Source organism: Penicillium subrubescens (genome assembly GCF_028828155.1).
Source record: "Penicillium subrubescens strain IBT 31985 chromosome Unknown utg000006l_segment0_segment0, whole genome shotgun sequence".
In the NCBI taxonomy this organism is placed as follows: Eukaryota; Fungi; Ascomycota; class Eurotiomycetes; order Eurotiales; family Aspergillaceae; genus Penicillium; species Penicillium subrubescens.
In genome coordinates this window covers 1,068,055-1,086,665 of record NW_026643156.1, presented here as the reverse complement: position 1 = coordinate 1,086,665, position 18,611 = coordinate 1,068,055, and the positions used below count along the sequence as shown (strand labels likewise).

The window sequence follows — 18,611 nt, the reverse complement described above, 5'->3', positions numbered from 1 at the left end:
GAGGATTCATACCGCTGGGTGTTAGGGGAACTCCGTAGTATCCTATATTCCTGTTCGATACCCCTTCCTACCACTATTTTTTCTAATAACGCGGATAGCCTGCTGGCTGTATTAGCTGCAGAGCTTCCTGAGACGAGAGCTTTGCTTTGTATTTGGCATATCCAGAAGAATATTAAGAAGAGATTAAGGCTTATAATTATATAGTATCTCCTTGTCTATCTTAAGATAGAGGGAGATATTAGGAAGGAAATTAACGCGAAGTGGAAGGCCGTAAAGCAGCTCTTCAATTAAGTTATCTTCGCACCTACAATAGCTAAGATAGAGACTGCTTAGGAGAACTTCAGAGAGGAATTCAAACACAAGGTTTTTGCAGAGGCAATTCGCTATATCACTTATCAATAGATATAGGATAGAATGCGGCAGCGTTTCCTTCGCTGCTACACTAACTAGGCCCTCCACTTCGCTGAAACCTCTTCCTCGCGGGTAGAAGGGGCCTACGCCTATATTAAGCGATTTACCAGGGTTTCAATCAGGGATTTGCTAAGTGTTATACTAGCAATTCGAACTAGTGTATCCACTCGTCACATTGCAATCAACTAAGCTATCGGAGAGGATCGTCAGAAGCTTCTAGATAACCTGCTTAGGCCCTTATTTCGGTTAGTATTGGGTTGGGTAGCTCCGTATACCTTATAGCTGGTTGCACAGCAACTAGCTGTATACCAAAGGGGGAGACTAAGCTAGCAGATTGCACTCACTACCATCGGCAGGCACTTGGATTACTATGTATCCACGAGATTCTGGCGGTAGTTGAAGCTGACGCACCTCTCGCAAGGAGTCAGTTCCATCGGCAATAGTGGCTACTAATATCTCAAAAAGATGATTACCAGCCACTTTGCCTAGAGGAAGTGCTTCGGATCAATGACCCTATCAACGCTACTGCTGCTGGGCGCCCCCGCGGAGGAGCGAATCATGCTCGAAAGGATCCCAATATAGTGGCTGCGAAGGAGGCTGCTAATGCTACTGCCCGGCAAGCAACCCCCCGCAGATCCACTCGGTTATCCCGGTCCACCAAGCGGGATGCCTCGGCATTTGAGACTGTGAGGAAGCGTACGGATCGAATTGCGCGCGCGGCTGCAAAGGATTCAGTGAAGAAAGGTGCTGCGAAGGCTTCGGCGAAGGAGAAGGGCGCTGCTGCAAAGGATTCGGCGAAGAAAGGTGCTGCGAAGGCTTCGGCGAAGGAGAAGGGCGCTGCTGCAAAGGATTCGGCGAAGAAAGGTGCTGCGAAGGCTTCGGCGAAGGAGAAGGGCGCTGCGAAGAAGGATTGGGTGGAAAAGGGTGTAAAGCGTGGGCGAAAGGCGCGGTAAAATCGATTAGTATTATAGTATCCCAGCTTCCTAATTAGGAAATCAACGCTGTTCTAAAATCTCTGCGGATTTGAGCGATTTGGATAGAAGAAAGGATGGTGAAATGAGGAGGTGGATGGGGAAATTCGAGGTTATTATAAAGGGCTGGTAGGGGTGAAAGGGCGTTGCCATGGAGTAGTGATTGTTGTGGCAGCAAGGGATATGATATTTACTGACCCTTACGTAGGCACATTGCTAAAGTCGAGGTGACACTATATGGAACATTCCAAATTTCTTATGTATTGAGATATGTATACATAAATAGCTTGGCATGTTTATGCAGAGGTCGAGTGTACCTTTTGGTGGTGGGTCCGCGCTAACCCGAAAGTGGTTTAGTATGTCGTGCCGTGAACGTTCTTGTCGTGCCGTTAACTGGATCCTTTATATATAGTCTTCTTACATAGAACAAAAAATTACAAGAAGGATTAATAGAGAGATTAGGCGCCTAAGCTAAAAGCAGTGTAACTTGTTAGCGTAGCCTACGTGCAGGATATCTCCTTAGCGGTGCCACTATAAATAACTGCTGAAGGGTCACCGACTCGGCAGAATCCTCGGGCTCTCCTGGGCCGAAGGCACCTCTCTGTGAATAGCCTCATAGCAAGATGTCGTAACACTTAATTGAATCTTGAAAAACTTATCAAACTTCTAGGAAATAATATAGAATTTATAATAGAATGAACAGGATAAACAGTTATATGAGGAAATCAAAGGTCTTCGGAGTGCTATGTAGCCTCCTGCCTGGATAGGTCAGCCAGATCGAAAAAGATCAAATCCGATAGATCTGATGAGATCTAGTCAAAGATAGATAAATTCGGTTGATGAAGTATGAATCTCCTAGGGAAGGATTTCTTGACGGGTTAGATGATAGAGGGTCAACAAAGCGGGGCGTTACCTACACACATAGGCCGACACCTTTCCATTCGTATTCAATCAGGAAGATCTTTCTATTCTAATAAAATATCTCTATCAACCTATCAACATCAACCTTTTGACTTCTGAGCTTGCTTAGAATCTTCAACTTCACATAAAATTTACAAATTGAGAGCTATACAATTAAAAGGAATTTAAGTACCATTAATACGGTTAAGTAATAGAATTTCTCCATGGTACCATAGTCATTCAAGTGAAGAAAACAAGTCCACGATCCTCGGAGAATCTCTAAGATGTATATCTATACAGAGATTCGCTGCTCTGCTAGCAATAATCTGGTGAGATTAAGGAATATTATAGAGTAATACTGAATTAATTTAAAGAAGATTCGTTTCTACTAGCTTCTAAACTTACCACTGGCTTTTCTTACTAGATAGGCAACTCTAGCTGGGAGAGGTCTGATATGATATTAGTGGAATTAAATATTTTGTTAGGCCGGGCAGGTTGCCTACGGTTGCACCACGGACCCAAGGGTGCGAGAGCGCTCACCACTAGCCAACCAGAGGTCGAACCGTTGGTATTGGTAGTATATACTTCGTACTAGTTGACAGTAGGGAAAAGGGTAACCGTTCACTAGTACTCAAAGAGTACCTAGATACAAGAGCCATACTTTAGTATAACAGTTTAACTTCGAAGAATTCCAAAGATGCATAGATACCAATTTGAATAAGTAAAGAGGTGAGAGTTGGGTATAAATATGTTCCAAGGCAGCGGAGACGTAGGTAGCCAACAATATTTCTTATACTAGGTGGTCAGAACATCAATGAGTCAATTTATAATTCTCTCTAGCACCCTGGGTACTTCAATTGCCTGATTCTTGATTGGTGGAACCACCCAATGGCCCTCAAGTGTGTTGCGACGACACTGGCTGGATTATTACTCTTACCACAAATGTAAATCTCGCTTTGACCAGATAGTTGTATACATGCCAGGATTCACAATTCAATCTTGAAATCATATTTGCGTCTGTGCGCAGAAGTCACCGCACCCTTCTTCGTACTGTAATGCTCCGAGAGCTCGAGCTCTCCGTCTGCCGCCCTCCAAACAGATACAGCCCCCGTTAAAGTAAACGTCAGCCTGCTGGTACGGAAATTTCATTACGTTCTTCTTCCATGTACAAACAGACGTCTATTAGATACGGTCGGACACCGAGGTAGGGGGCTACTAGTCCTGCCTAGTAGAATTACCAACCTGTCTACGGACAGCAAAGTTCGGGACATATATAAAGGAGGCCAGCCGCAAGCAACAATGAGAGTGCATCGACGTATTCTCATGACATTAATTGCCTGCTCGCCTAATAGCAAGCCCTACTCGGTACTATATTGATCTCTACCAACAGTTCTACGACGTTGTTGCCTCATAGCAAGAGTTGGAAAACTCACTGCGCAGCTCCAAATGCCTAAAAGTTTGTGAAATATACTTAACTACACGTTTCATATCCCCGGCTGACTCTGGATTTTGTCCCAGATATAGGAGAGAGGATTGATCCTACAGGAGATCAGTGTTCTCAGTCCAAAACAATCGCTACTGAAAACGACACTGGGAATAATGCTTCGTGTGATAAGTCGCCAAGTCAAGATACACTGAAAGAATATAAGGCGCACCTGGTACAGCTGGAACAATCCTTTAAGCAGGAACTGCAACGGCTAAAAGGTCAGCTGCATTGATATAGTTAGCCAAAACTCACAAAATTACAAGCGCATTTAACCCACACATAAGCACAACTTGAGTATCTCTTTGAGAAGTGGATAATTAGACAGTAAACGAAGTAGAAATATCCAAGAAAATGCAGTGTTGTATTTGATTCACTTCGGCTGACGATTTGCGCTTAGTTACTGGACTCTTCCTCTTTTGTACCACTGCTCGCCTTTAAGACGCTGGTTCGACTTATAAATGCGCTTTTCACCCAGCATCGTAATCACGAATATAGCGATGATAAAGCAAATGGGTTTCGAAGAGCTTTAGAAATCCGTGATATCCCTGTCACAACTTTGACAACTTTCTTCCGCAAAATCATAGCCCTTAATTCCGTGTCCGATCAACCGTTTTGCTTCATTGACCTGCCGGTACGGGAGCAACTGAAAATCAGGATTAAAAAATGTCGCTATGAAGTGGAACAGCTGAAGGAGAACATTAACTATCAACAAAACGCCGTGTATCGGAGGTACATTAAATGGTGAATATTTCTGGACAATATAATTTTGTATCTGAGCTATCGAATAGTGGTCTGTCAATACCTAATTAGAGTAGCCAACAGGGATAGGTGACGGGGTAATTCTCGCATTTTTCGCGTAACCGTCACAAATGCCAATTTGGGCGGGGAGAATCAGACTAGGTGGGGCGGGCGATGCACGACTTCTCTCACGGTAGTACTACCACCCAATCAGAACTTCTGATTACTTATACCCAATCCGGCATACTATTTAGCAGGACACATTTTAAATCGAATTTGTGAAAAATTCCGGGCCACATTAGTTAAAGTAGATAGGGCGCCGATGCAGAAAATAACGGGATATTGTCTTAACATATACAAAACTCCACTAAAATCATTTGAGTCAAATGAGAGCAGTAAACCTTGGTACATGTCGAGATCCTCACTATCCAGTAGGATTTTGTATCGTCATAATTATATTTCTCCTCCGGGGCCATAGCGCGTATTTTAATATCATTTTTGCGAAGATCCACTATTTGGGATACTGAGTTTTCACGCAACATGCCCTAGCGGCCGAATCTACGGTGTGATACGCACGACTGGTAAATTCGGCGTAGATGAGCTCACTGCATAACTACTTGAGGCATTGTGGCACCTCTCATCAACTTTTCTGTCAAAGAAGCTGTCAAAGAAGCTGCAATCTAGATACGAAAATAAACGGCCCCCGAAAAATGGAATCCCCGCCACGAAATACCACCCAAATCTCGGATGGCGTTGAGCCTACAGCAGAAGCTGGATTATGTGTGGACGAAGCATCAGAGGCAAAAGACACTCTTCATCGTGTGCAATTTGAATTTGTGAGCCTAATTCCAGATAGAGTTGCTCGCAGCCATGCAATGAAGATGTATTGGCGCCAGAAAAAGGGCGGTCGAGAACGACAAGAGAAAAAATGGAACGAAAATCAACGTCCTATCCTACCATTGTTGGTGAAGAAGACATCGGAACTCCAGCAACGTGTTCCGGAAGAACTGGGACTTCAAGAGGTGACCCTGGGTGAAAATAAAGACAGTGCCCAGAACATACAAAACACGACTTCACTGAATCTTTCGTATCAACTTTGGGAGGGGCTTCAATTTCCTTTCTCTGATATACTATATCGAGGGAAAAATGGCCGCCCATACCAAGTTACGGTACACCATCGAAAATTGTTCTATCACTGTCAGTGTTGTTGTGTATCAAGAGGATGTGAATCGGAAGCTAATCGCTCTTCTTTTTCATTTAGGGCTAGCCATGCATGCGGACGAGATCCATTCACACCTCAAAACAGACACAATTAGTCCATTTAGAGATATCTGGATGCCTCTAGATCTGTCAAACCCTGCCTCCTTCAATGGAATTATGGCACACGCAGCTGCACACTTATCTCAAATCCAGTACAAAGAGGGCAACCAAGACAGTTTGGAGTTTAAAACAGACGCTATCGAGAGTGTCAACAAATGGCTCAGTGATCCAGCTACTGCATTGAATGATGAGGTCTTTGCGGCTGTTTTAAGACTTTTCACATTCGAGGTCAGTCGATATTGGTTTCACTTGCGTTTGCTTGCCATATATTCCAGTGAATCAAAACTTAATTGACACAAATCATATTAGCGACACTGGGGAACTTCTGAGCGATCTGATTTGCACAAAAACGGGCTGCGTCAAATGGTAGAAGCAAGAGGAGGTTACAAAACCTTTGAAACCAATTGGAAGCTTCAGTTGGCTTTATCTGTGTAAGTTGATTGACAATTGGGGCGGCCACAAGACTTGTTCCTAACTACAATTCTGGCTGACAGAGTATATCTCACGCCGGAGCCAAGCTGGTATGGCTTTTCAGTGAAAGCGCTGAGTGATTTCTTTTGCGACGCACTAAGTCTTTCCTATCCACCTCGGTCTATTCAGAGCCCACGCCTAAAAGAAATGAATTCGCCTGATCTGCGGCACTTGGGAAACGCCATCAGCTTATTACGACAGAAATGTTCTGAAAAGAAACCACACGATAGAGACATCTATTCGGAACATGGCCCAGAAATGTCCGTTTTTGCAACCATCATTTTCATCTGCGTCGGAATTACACAATGGAGACATGAAGATGATATAAATACGTGGCGCATCGACCTGCCTTCCCTTGAATCTCTGCTCTTCACGTCTTATGAAATTTGGGTCGACTCGGAAGAAAAACTTTCTGAACTTATCTGGGATCAGTTTGCACACAGGAAAGAGAACCTTCTGCTGAAAAACCAAATTGTTACTTTAACGGGGTCTTTACGTGGCATAAATCCACTAGCACTCCATGGACTTGAGCTCTGTCTGTTAGATAGACTAATATTATGGATAAAATAAGACAAAAGTCACATCCTATAATAGCGTAGTCCTATAGTCGTTCGAGGCATTATTAATTAGAGCGTAAAATCCTCCAAATTGTCCATCTCAGCGACTCCAAACTATCACGTAGAATATGCAACAGGACAATAATTAACTATTTCTTTCTCCTTTGCTTGACCCTTCCAGCCTGAAATGTCAGAAGATTCTAATCCATAGCGTCAACACTATTTATAAGGGTCAGCGATCTCTGGGCGGAGAGGGGGAGTTTTCCCATTTTTAGGTAGATTGTATAAGGTAAGACGGCTCCCACAGAAAAGACCTACGACAGCAGTGGAAAACACCTCATCTTCAATAAATTACATCACCCAAGAATGCACCAACCGGGTTCCAAACCCCTAAGATAGCGGTTTCTCCGTTATCCAGAAAAAAACCAAGAGACCTTAGATCGCGAAGTTCAAAGTCACGGTCATCGGCATACGTATTTCATTACATTCCCCTAAGAGATTGCTGACCGTCCATCTGTAATCTAAACGCCCAGGACCTCATGATCAGTATTCATATCCTGATGACCTCCCGGAGAATGAATTCTTGGGACAAGCGGGCATGGAAGGAGCGTTAAACACGAACTATATCCGCATCTGAGAATGAAGTCGTGCGGTCCTTCCATGAACGAAATTTTAGACGTGAATGTATATAAAATAGAAAGACAATGGCAGCTCGTACGTTATAATAAGAAGCGCCATTTATGAGGACGATGAATGATGAAAGATGCGGTTGTTCACTACGTACATATTCTTCAATCTTAATAGACATTTCACTAACTCATAGGAAGCGGCAGAGTAAGAACGGAATTGAGCAATTGAAGAGTAGGGCCTATCGTAAATTCTAGGACCCCAATTTGTAGAGATCCGCGTGGTCACGCTTGATGGCATCAGCACCCTTCTCACCGATCATGTAAACGGTGTTCTGAATACGACAATCCGGGATCTCGGGGATAACAGAAGCGTCAATGACGCGGAGGTTGTGAATTCCATGCACCTTGAGACCAGGGTCAACAACACCCTGTTTGATGTCCTTGGAAAGACGAGCGGTTCCGCAAGGGTGGAAGGAAGTCTGGGAACGGTCGAGAACAGTTCTCTTCATGGCTTCATCATCATCGAGCGGCATATCCCAGGGATAGTCATCCTCAACGATATCCTTAAATCCTTCGCCGTTCTTCAGAACATCATAGGTAAATCTGATACCTTCGCGAATAGCGATGATATCGAGATCATTGCTGAAGTAGTTAAGGTTAATATTAGCCTGCTGAAGGGGGTCCGCGCTGTTCAAGGTCACCTCGCCACCTTCAGAAACAGGCCGGACAAGGTCAACCATAACTGTCATGTAACTGCCCTTCAAGGGATGGGGGAAGTGCCACTGGAACGCGCTACCAAACAGGGGAATGAAATCGAGCTCGAAATGCGGTTGTCCTTGTGGGCAGAATGGATCAAGGTTATTGTTCGCAGCCTTAGCCTTGCGATACTCCGGCGACTTCTCGAGATATGAGTCAATCCGAGGGAAACCAATCAGTTCTAGGAAGGGAGAGCCCATAGGACCGGCGTGACCCTTCGAATAAGTGGACAGGACTTGGTCGCGAAGTTTGCCTTGACGGAGGACGTGGCTATCCATAGAGAACTCATCTTTAAGACGAAGAACGAATGGAACACCAGGGTGGTCAAGCAGATGTTGGCCAACATGGGGGGAGTCGACAATAACGGGAATGTTATGCTTGTTCAGTTCCTGAGCCGGTCCAATACCACTAAGCATAAGAAGCTTCGGGGTCTCGAACACACCCTGGGATACGATAACTTCGCGTTCAGCATAAAAGTTCAATTCTTGACCGGAAGAGGTAATCACAGTGATACCCTTTACGGTCCGATCGGCGCGATTGATAATAAGAGACTTAGAGTGGACCTCGGGTAAAATAGTGATGTTGGATTTTCCGTCAAGCGCAAGGAAACTACCAGACCGGCGACCATGGTAGATTGTATTGACGCTATGCACAAGGCCACGCATTTCACCGTCAAAGATATTTTCGGTGATAGGCTCTCCAGTAGACTTCCAGGCCTTCGTGAGCAGCTCACGGAAGCCCTTCATCTCAGGGATCAAATCGGCGTGCGCAATTGGAATAGGGCCTCCTAATCCAATTTTTTTAGCTCAGGAGGATAGATGCCCGCGTCGTCATGATAGGTAACACTTTTGCGAAGGTAGTGGACAAGAGGTTCCCAGGTCCACTCTTTTCCACCATATTTCTCCCAAAGGTCATAGGTTCCCTTAGATCCAGGAACCCAGGAGAAGTAGTTCAGGGAAGAGCTACCACCCAAGGCCTTGCCGCGCGTATTAGGCTTCTCAACGCGCTCGTAGTCGTCACGCTTAACCATAGTGGTCTTGAAGGCCCAGTCATATTGGGAGCCTCGCAATTCCATAGCAAGTCCTGGGGTTCGGATCTCTTCATTGTCTTTAGAAGTGGCTATACCAGCTTCGACAATGAGAACGCGAACGTCAGGGTTCTCCGCCAGCCGGGAGGCAACTATATTGCCTGCGGTCCCACCACCAACGACAATGAAGTCGAAACGGGCACCATCTTGTGGAGACATGATGTAGAGCTCTGCCGGATGGATGGAGTCTAACAGAAAAGTGAAAAGAGAAGTTGAAAGATGTGAGTGAAATAATAAAGTACAGGTGAACCGGTCCGAACATCGTGGTTTTATATCCAGTTTGTTATCTGAGCCGGCCCATGAGCCTGTCATAGAATCCTAGTTTCACTATTTTCAATCTGCATATACAGAGGGGTTCCTGATCCATCATCAAGCCTATGACGACCGCCACTCTTCAACTACCACATAATTGCATTGGTGTTGTCCTGAAATTCGTCAGCCTTTTGTTCAAAATGTAACATAGGAGAAAGTGGAAATTATGACGAACCAACTAGAAGTGCTGTGAGAAGCTCACCATATCTTCGACCGGCTTAATTGTTGGCTGAAAGCCAGTGATCAGCGAGCATACACACTTTACAGGGGGTCTGGATGGCGCGGGTCCCTCCATGCATCCTACAATCTCCCCTTCGAGCAAGAGTAAACAGTTCAAAATGTGAGGGAAGCATACGTGTTCCTCATTCATGGGTACCGATAAATTCCAGGTGGAGAGCCAAACCAACTAGCCTTGATGCACCAGGTGACGTCGCCTGAGACTCCTGATTTTGAGTCCTTGCATAATCTAAATTCATCAGGTTAATGACCATCCGGCCCGTAGCCCCGAAAAAGCGGCACGACGATCAAAATTTAGACGCTTGGCCTCAACGCAGCACCTAAAGATACAGAATCCGTGGCGGATATCGGGAGTAGGAAGATGGGATTGTAACTGTCAGGGACTGATATCTCAGTGGCCCTTGTAATTGCTCAGTTGAATGTGACTCGTCAAAGGATCAACAAAGGTGCTCCGTATGGCATGAGTATGTGATTTTGACGCGTGAATATGGGGTTAGGAAATACTGTATGGCCAATTAGAGGCTTTGTACGGATCCTACCCGCCTTGCCAGCTTTGGTAGTACTACTAAATAAAGTAACATAGTTAAATGATGAGGTAAGTTGACATCTTGGAACACTTCACTAGCAGAATTTCTGAATTCAAGTTTATCCGCCATGTAGGACTATTACAGTGTGGTCGATGAGTTGCCAAATCTGGGCAATTTTTTATCGGCGTGGCTCGAGGAAGTCCGTATAGGACCATCGATACACGGCGTAGGCATATTGAGATTCCCTGGCACATTAAGGGGTGATGAATTATCTTGGATCAGTGATTGACTATGACCGGAACCCGCAAATTATTTTATATCCAACTGTCTTTCCTCCTACAATCGTTCACATCTTCTCTTTACTGACACTTACCTCTTACACGCAATCATGTCTGCCGATAAGTATTATACTCTTGCTGAAGGTGATTTTTTCTACGAGCCGAAGAGTTATGTCTACTAAGATTGAGATAGGATGTCCTTTCGCTAGCGACAGCACCGCAGTTTTAATTCGGAATCGTGGTCCGAGCGGTTTGGGTCTCCTTCAGGACACCCAGCTCATTGAAACACTTGCGCACTTCAACCGCGAAAGAATCCCTGAGCGGTATGAGCAATAATTTCTTTGCGTTAATTTGACATGTTGCTAATTGCCGTTGTAGAGTTGTCCATGCAAAGGCTGTTGGGTGGGTGAATTCAATCCCTATCTGCTGGCTTGGTGCGCATTAATCATGACTTTCTTCCAGTGCTTACGGAGAATTCGAAGCGAGTGAAGACTCTTCCGACTTGACTTGTGCGAGCTTCCTTAGCAAAGCTGGAAAGAGAACGCCGCTTCTGCTTCGTGTTTCTACTGTCGGGCCCGAGTCAGGCTCTGCCGATACTGCCCGAGATGTTCATGGCTGGGCCATGAAGATGTACACCGATGAGGGTAACCTGGACCGGGTTTTCAACAACACTGTAACATTTCGTCATTCTAATTTGGTGCACACAAGCTGATATTATTCTAAGCCCGTGTTTTTTATTCGCGACCCTATCAAATTCCACTCAGTGAACCGTTCCCATAAGCGAAACCCACGAACCCACTTGCCCGATCCGAATATGGTAAGTTTCACATGCTTTTTGGAATCGACAGAAGTACTGAACTAGCATCAATAAGTTTTGGGAGTAAGGCTCTTTAAGACCATATTATACACAACTATCACCGTATTGACACTTCCCAGCTTCCATGTCGGAAACCCGGAGGGAATTCATCAACTTTTGGTCCTCTTTAGTGACAGAGGAACCCCTGAATCTGTTCGGTTCCTCAACTCATATAGTTGACACACTTACAAGTGGGTCAAAGAGGCAACGAAATAGCAACTGCTATAACTGGCTCATACTGATCGATTATACCTAGAACGGCTCCTTCAACTACACCAAGATTCACATCAAGTCTCGCCAAAGGGTGAAGAACCTTACACATGAAGAGACAACTCGGATCGCAGGAGAGGATCCCGACTATATGATTAGGGATATGTATGAGGCCATCGAAAGAAAGGAATTTCCGGAGTGGGACGTTTTTGTTCACATGATAACCCTTCTGAGGCTCAAAACTACCGTTGGAATATCTTCGACATGACGAAGGTCTGGCCACATAAGGATTTTCCGTTGAGGAAAATCGGCAAAATAACTTTAAATCGCAATGTGAGTGATACGATCTTCCTATCTGAATAAGTTTGTGCTAACCGTTTAGCCCAACAACTATTTCACAGATATCGAACAGGCGGCCTTCTCGCCATCCACTATGGTCCCCGAATTTGCCGCTTCTGCGGATCCTAGGAAGACACTGATAATATCCTAATGAGATACTTTCTAATTTTTGAATTAGTTCTGCAGGCCCGTTTGTTCGCATACCCAGATGCAGCTCGCTACCGTCTTGGCGTCAACAACTGCCCACCAATGTGGCCAAAGCGCCAGTCTACTGCTACGGCGGTGCGTTGCGGCCATTCTCCAGTGCATAATTAATAAGCAAGACTGGTGCTAAATCATGTATAAGATTGACCGCCTCTGGGGCCGCCCTTCTACTGATGCCTTAACCTCCGTCCCGGTGACATGAAATGCCCTGTGTAATGAAACGCCCCCCAGGTACTCGCACATTCAAACAAGGTCACTCCTACCCCGCATATTGAAATATGCTATAGAAGAGTGTAAGAAAGGATCATTTGATTTCTTAGTTGATAGCTCGATTCAACACAAAATTACACCCTGTGAGCGTGGCAGGTTACAGGACCACAGGCACTACTCGAGAACCAGCTCTTTGCTACTACGACGCCAAGATCATCCACGAAAACACATGGGATAGATGAGAAAGTCTCCGTAGCATTATTTCGCCGAACTAGTTATCTATGTTGGATTTTAATATCATTATGATTGTCTTACCTGAGAAGATGCCAATTCTAGTGGAAGTCTTGGCAGTATAAAGGTACATTAAATAATAATACTGAAAAAGGGAATACACAGGAACTGTAACGATCATATAACTTAGTGTATGGAAATTTAGTGTATAGAAATTGCTACCGCCCTTAAACGGAATAGCCGCGCCACGCGACCTCTGCAAGTCGGTGATTAGCTGCTTTAAGGAAACATGACTTTCCTTGAAGCATTTCAGGACCACATCAAACTATAAGCGTATACAGTGCTGCAGGGAAAGTCATCTACCTATAGAGAAAATGCTTTACCGCTATTTATCGTGCCACTCTATCTATACCCTCTAAACTCTATGTCCGACAAAAGCTTATTATCATAACCTTAAATGAATAGCCTAGTACCTCCATCAGTCTTAGCGCGACATCATATGCTACAACTCAAACGACAATCAGATTTAGTTTAGCTCAGGGCTAGCCTCTTTAGACTTAGCTCCTTGTGAGAAGAAGGTTTACGTAGGGCCAGCCTCCAGTGCGATCCGAAAAAAATTCCAGCACTTCATTTCCTATCCCTCGGGGGATCCCGTTAACCCTAAACTCCACGTGACCTATAACTCAAGGCAGCAAGATATAGGGTTCTACCAAAAGCACCACAAACTACCGTTTAACCTTGTATCTTATCAACGGTCCTAGTAAAAACCGTTAAACGATGAAGTTTGCCCAGATAAACGTAGCGATGTTTGCTCGGCCGTTGACGGTCACGGCCAAATAGCACGTTCGGTTTTATCAAACTGACCGCTACGGCGGTGCGTAGCGGCCATTCTCCAGTGCATAATTATTATTCAGATTTCGCCGGCAGAATTCCGATTTAGCCAAGTTCCATTAAAATTTGGCCAAGTCCCATCGCTGTTGAATTCTTCTACACCACTACCTAATTTTCATGCATTATCACAGAGGTCTTGGAAATAGATCTTATACACCCAACAAATACAATCAATTCACTACTGCTCTCTAAGTACATGAATATAGGACATAGTACTAGCAAAAATGCATAGTATTCATCATTTTCGACGTCGCCGACGCAGGTTCCTTTGCACTATAGCTGGCGGAGGAGAATTACGAGGTCTTCCCTTCTTTGATGCATTCTGGCTAGCCCTGCGCTGTGTAGGCTCTGCCACGATGGAAGCTGGGCCATCCACGATGGAAGCTGGGCCATCCACGATGGAAGCTGGGCCATCCACGATGGAAGCTGTGCCATCCATGATGGTAGCTAAGCGTTCCCTAGCTAGGCGTTCCTCTGCCACGCGTTCTATGTATGTAGCTGCGTCTTCAGATTCAACTGATAGCGGCCTGTACGTTAGCCTACCTTCCCCCTGCTGTGATCGTTGTATAATGACATGGAAGATGGGCATGCCCTTCTCCTTGCTCGCTACTCGACAAAGTTGCTGGATAGTCAACACTGTAGGGTCACTATCACTAGTAAAACTAGTAGGTTCGAGCTAGCGCGCTGTTAATGGCCTAGTCTTACTAGTCGGAAATACGTCCCGAGCGAGTAAGGGAGTATCCTCGATATCCGCCGAGTAATCAGCGCTGCGTAAACCTTGTAGTCGGCGATGTAGATCGGATAAGAAGACATGTAGGGAGCTCTATTGCTGAGAGGATGATACGTATATCGTGGTATGGGCATCTATACTCTAGTGATTAGCATATGAACTAGAGAGATAGGAATATGATTTAGAGAGTAAGGAATATTACCCTTGATTGGGTGAATATCATAATCCACTACTTTTAGGTAGTAGGTTATATTGAATACAATATCCTCATCAACCGGAGGCTTAACCACTAGTGGTAGGCGCCTAGTATAAGCATTTCGGGCCTGGCTTGTAGTACTAGAGAGAGCCGCAAAGCGTGTATTGAGCTGTGGCGGTGCCTGTATACCCGGAACCGATGGTGCGCTGGTTGAAATTGATGATCTACCGGTTGGAATCGATGGTGTACTGGGTAGAATTGATGGTGTACTGAGTAGAATTGATGATGTACTGGATGAAATCGATGGCGACGGTGTATTTGCAGCTGCTGATAGTGTAGCTCCTAGTTGATAGATAGCAGCTAGTATAGTTTCGATAGGAACAGCCTGCTGGGATGCTATTTTTGCGATAAAAGAAGACAGATTTTTTTGAGGATATAGTCGATAGAAAAGATAATATAAACAAGAGAAAGGATGAGATGAACGATAGCAAGGATGAGATGAATAATGGAAAGGATGAGATGAACGATAGCAAGGATAAGATAGACGATGGAAAAGGAAATATCATAAAGGATCAGGATCCTTGTATTCAGCTGCTTCTACTTCCGCGCCCTGCTGCTATTGGGTGTTCGGGCCCCATCTAAACGCGCTAAGGGGCCTAGTACTAACCTCTAATATAGGTAAGGCACCTGATTGGTAGTATAAAAGGGCCCGCTCGCGTAGGGCTTTATAGACCTAGCGATATGGCTGCTCTCTCTCACCACGGAGCTGAATAAGAGGATCCTCAGGGTTAAATGGCTCGCCTACCTCCTGGAGCCCAATTTCATAAAGCTGCGTATGACACTAAGCTAGAGTAGCAGATGGAAGATATTCAGCAGGGTCCCATTCAGCTATATCCTGCTGGAGCCTAATAGAATAGTATTAGAAAATCACAGAATAGTAGAATATAGAATTATACTAGTCTAGAAGATTATAATCAAGAGGCTCCTGGCAATCAGGAACGCCTGGGCCAGGGTAGTAGTAATTCATAATCGGCTTCCCTGGGACTATATGTGGCCGCTTAGCCTGCGGGCGAATACGGTGTATATTCCAGATATCGTTAACAAATGAATGAATTCGAGAACGGAGAATAGGTATGTATATAGAGAGAAGTGCTATCTAGACATCGATTAGTATAATATTATAAGGAAATGTGTCGCCGGAATACTTCTACTTACCTGCTCAGGGATACATTGCTTTGAGAAGATTCTATTATTTAGTAGCTGATTGAAGTATTTATGATAAACGAATAGGCTCGATGTAGAAAGCTGTCCCTACCAGGATTCAATTCGCTGATTTTCAACACTCCGGCCGTAGATAAAATATTCTCTTAGCTGGAGAAGAGATTGCAATGTTGCTGGATCTAATGTTGATGGAAGCAATCTCGATGACGATGGAAGCGATCTCGATGGAAGAATATCTGATGTTAATGGAGGGTTTTGACGGAGCATAAGATGAGCATCACTAATTAGCACTGTTTCAGTACTAAGGTCGGTGCGAAGTTTTCGTGGTAAATACCTATTAGAAGCAGCGTAGTTAAGGTATTGACGAAGCACACTTACTGCGGTACGCGCAGATATTCCTACGTATATCCACATAATGCACCGAGAGTAGCTATCAATGGCTGCGTATATCTCAATCCCAAAAGGCTCTAGCTTTATATAGCCGTTAAGGTGCCACACTGTATTAGGCCCCTCGCAGGTGTAGGCCTTTCGCCGCCGTTGTAGGCCAGCTTGGCGCCGCTCAATAGCACTAGGATTAATCGATCGGTAGATTTCGTAGGCCCGGGCTCTATTATTATATAGTCGTTAGCTATATTCTCATCCGGAGCGACTATCTTAACAATGAAGGCGGTCATCTTACTCAGAGATGAATATTCTATGGCGGCGTAAGAAGACCCGTTGTAAACGGCGGCTATATCCTTCGATCTCTCCAATCTGATCTTCCGTCATAAGAATCAACTCGACCTCTTCTTCCTGCGCTTCGCGCTCGCGAGGATCGTCAATGCGGAGCCGAATACCAAGTTTCTTTCGAGTGCGGCGTAGGGTACGTTCAGAGGATGGCATACCCTTCTTCGCAAGGATCATAAGGATCTCCTCAGTACTCAATGATAGCCGGAGGAGCTCACATACGATCGCATCGCGAGCGCCTGCAGGTAGGTAAAGCCGGCGTGTACGGAGGCCCCAGGACTGTAGGCGCCGGGATATCGTATTCGTGGAAGCGCACACGCCGTGCGTATGGAGAAGGAAGATGCGAATAGCCTCATGCGAGCAATTCGAACCCGCAAGTTGGGTGATTTCCCTCCGGTAGGGCTCAAGATCAAGCTGGGGGCACATGGCGGAGGCCGAAGGATAGCGAGCTGCGAGCTGCCGAATACGGCGATTTCTGCAATAAAATCCAATCAGCATCAATTTCCTAATAGGGAAAGGCTTATCAATACTACCGTATACTGGAGGTAGGGGTGGTTGGGTAGGAGGAAGTGTGAAGAGGGAAGATAGTCATGAAAGCTTGAATATCTATATAGATCAAAGGGGTCATGTGACCTAATCTGGCTAGGGCGGAGGGAAAAGCGGTCAATTTTATGATAGGTTTTATGCACTGGAGAATGGCCGCTACGCACCGCCATAGACCGCCCTACCAACTTCTATTTTGAGACTGTTTACTTTTTGCTCAGTGGGCAATATTCAATTTTCCTCTTAGTGTTCAACGGTTAAAAGGGGCGCTATCTAAGGTCAATTTTTAAGTTTTACAGCTCTTTGCCTGTGCTATAGTTTGAAGGCTATTAATGTTAATAGTCATATATTTTTTATTTTTATCAATACCGTATATACCAGCAACTATAATACTCAAATAACAGTGTTGAAATCATCTCTTGTTTTTCAACAGTCAAACCACGAGTTATTAAGGCAGATTATAGATACAGTATCACTATTATCGACTGCCTTGCATGAATTAACTATGATTGTTGAACGAGATGGCGATTGTTTAGTCTAGCAAATACATTAATAGTCATAGGATGAGTAAAATATGTTCAGCATTCCCCGATATTGTTACTTATAGTATGGTGAAACTTCATATAGAGATTTAGTAGGCTTTAGCCTTTTTAAAAATTTGAATTCGCTGAGTCTGACGAGTGAAAGTTGTTTCCAACATTACCTTACTTAAGTTACAAGTTAAGAATAATTCTAGTACTAATATAAGGTATTGTAACATATACCGGGAACCTCCACCCCTCGTTGTTATCCGTATGATTCGCAGTATTTACTCCTATACCCTCTTAAAATCTGAATGGTTGGTTCTATTTCAACCAGCAGATTTCTTACAGCAGGCTGTGCTTAAAATTCCCCTCGATGTCTCCTATCTATCAACGTCAGGGGCGGACATCGTACGCAACCAGGTCGAGATCGACTGGGATCCCTGTATCTACCTTGTGGCGTCGGGCTAATAACTGGCCTTCTATTGCCGATAAAGCCGCTAAGCAGCAGTATCTTACCCCGCAAGAGGAGCAAGCACTGGTAGAATATGTGCTGCGGTTAGCGGACAATGGCTATCCGCTTCTAGTTAGGTTTCTACGATCGCTCGCTCTGGTTATTGCGCGCTAACGATCCTCGACTTTCTAGATCACAGATCCCCGCCTTAAGATCCGACCTCCGGGAAGAATTGGCCGCAGGACTTTTACCTACGCTACCCGCAGTAGAAAGCGCGACGGTTACGAGCGATCGATTGGAAGCGAGATGACCGGTAGATCGAAGACAAAGTCCGACCTCGGTTTGCTATTATTAGCCGAGAGCTAGCCGATCCCGCTATTCTCCCGGAAAATGTATATAATATGGACGAGACCGGAGTTCTGCTTAGCGTTCTCAAATCCCTCAAAGTCCTTGTCTACAGAGACGATTTGAGAAAGCATCGAGGGACTACGGTGAAGCGGACGCTAGTTATAGCAATCGAATGTATTTCCGCCGATAGCCGGTGCCTCGATCCTCTTATTACCTAGCCGGCCGCTACCTATCGTAGCTCGTGGACCACT

At 44.9% G+C, this 18,611-nt stretch overlaps 5 protein-coding genes across 5 annotated transcripts; 2 read left to right on the top strand and 3 right to left on the bottom strand.

Annotated features, from left to right (window-relative positions):
* Positions 1-781: 781 nt before the first annotated feature.
* On the top strand, positions 782-1,364 carry N7473_008938 (uncharacterized protein; the record flags this gene model as incomplete). The annotated part of the gene is made up of 2 exons (XM_057154877.1): positions 782-803; positions 877-1,364. The coding sequence occupies 2 exons, from the start codon at positions 782-784 to the stop codon at positions 1,362-1,364; spliced, it is 510 nt and encodes a 169-aa protein (XP_057006007.1).
* A 6,370-nt stretch (positions 1,365-7,734) lies between these two features.
* Positions 7,735-9,485, bottom strand: N7473_008937 (GMC family oxidoreductase; the record flags this gene model as incomplete). Its single annotated transcript, XM_057154876.1, has 2 exons — positions 7,735-9,026; positions 9,086-9,485. 2 exons carry the CDS (start codon positions 9,483-9,485, stop codon positions 7,735-7,737), a joined length of 1,692 nt encoding a protein of 563 aa, XP_057006006.1.
* Positions 9,486-10,790: 1,305 nt separating this feature from the next.
* Positions 10,791-12,236, top strand: N7473_008936 (uncharacterized protein; the record flags this gene model as incomplete). The annotated part of the gene is made up of 8 exons (XM_057154875.1): positions 10,791-10,824; positions 10,874-11,003; positions 11,143-11,353; positions 11,405-11,497; positions 11,576-11,689; positions 11,793-11,951; positions 11,981-12,079; positions 12,129-12,236. The coding sequence occupies 8 exons, from the start codon at positions 10,791-10,793 to the stop codon at positions 12,234-12,236; spliced, it is 948 nt and encodes a 315-aa protein (XP_057006005.1).
* Positions 12,237-13,859: 1,623 nt separating this feature from the next.
* N7473_008935 (uncharacterized protein) lies at positions 13,860-14,060 on the bottom strand (the record flags this gene model as incomplete). Its single annotated transcript, XM_057154874.1, has 1 exon — positions 13,860-14,060. The coding sequence occupies one exon, from the start codon at positions 14,058-14,060 to the stop codon at positions 13,860-13,862; it is 201 nt and encodes a 66-aa protein (XP_057006004.1).
* Positions 14,061-16,443: 2,383 nt separating this feature from the next.
* On the bottom strand, positions 16,444-16,920 carry N7473_008934 (uncharacterized protein; the record flags this gene model as incomplete). Its single annotated transcript, XM_057154873.1, has 1 exon — positions 16,444-16,920. One exon carries the CDS (start codon positions 16,918-16,920, stop codon positions 16,444-16,446), a length of 477 nt encoding a protein of 158 aa, XP_057006003.1.
* Positions 16,921-18,611: the final 1,691 nt, after the last annotated feature.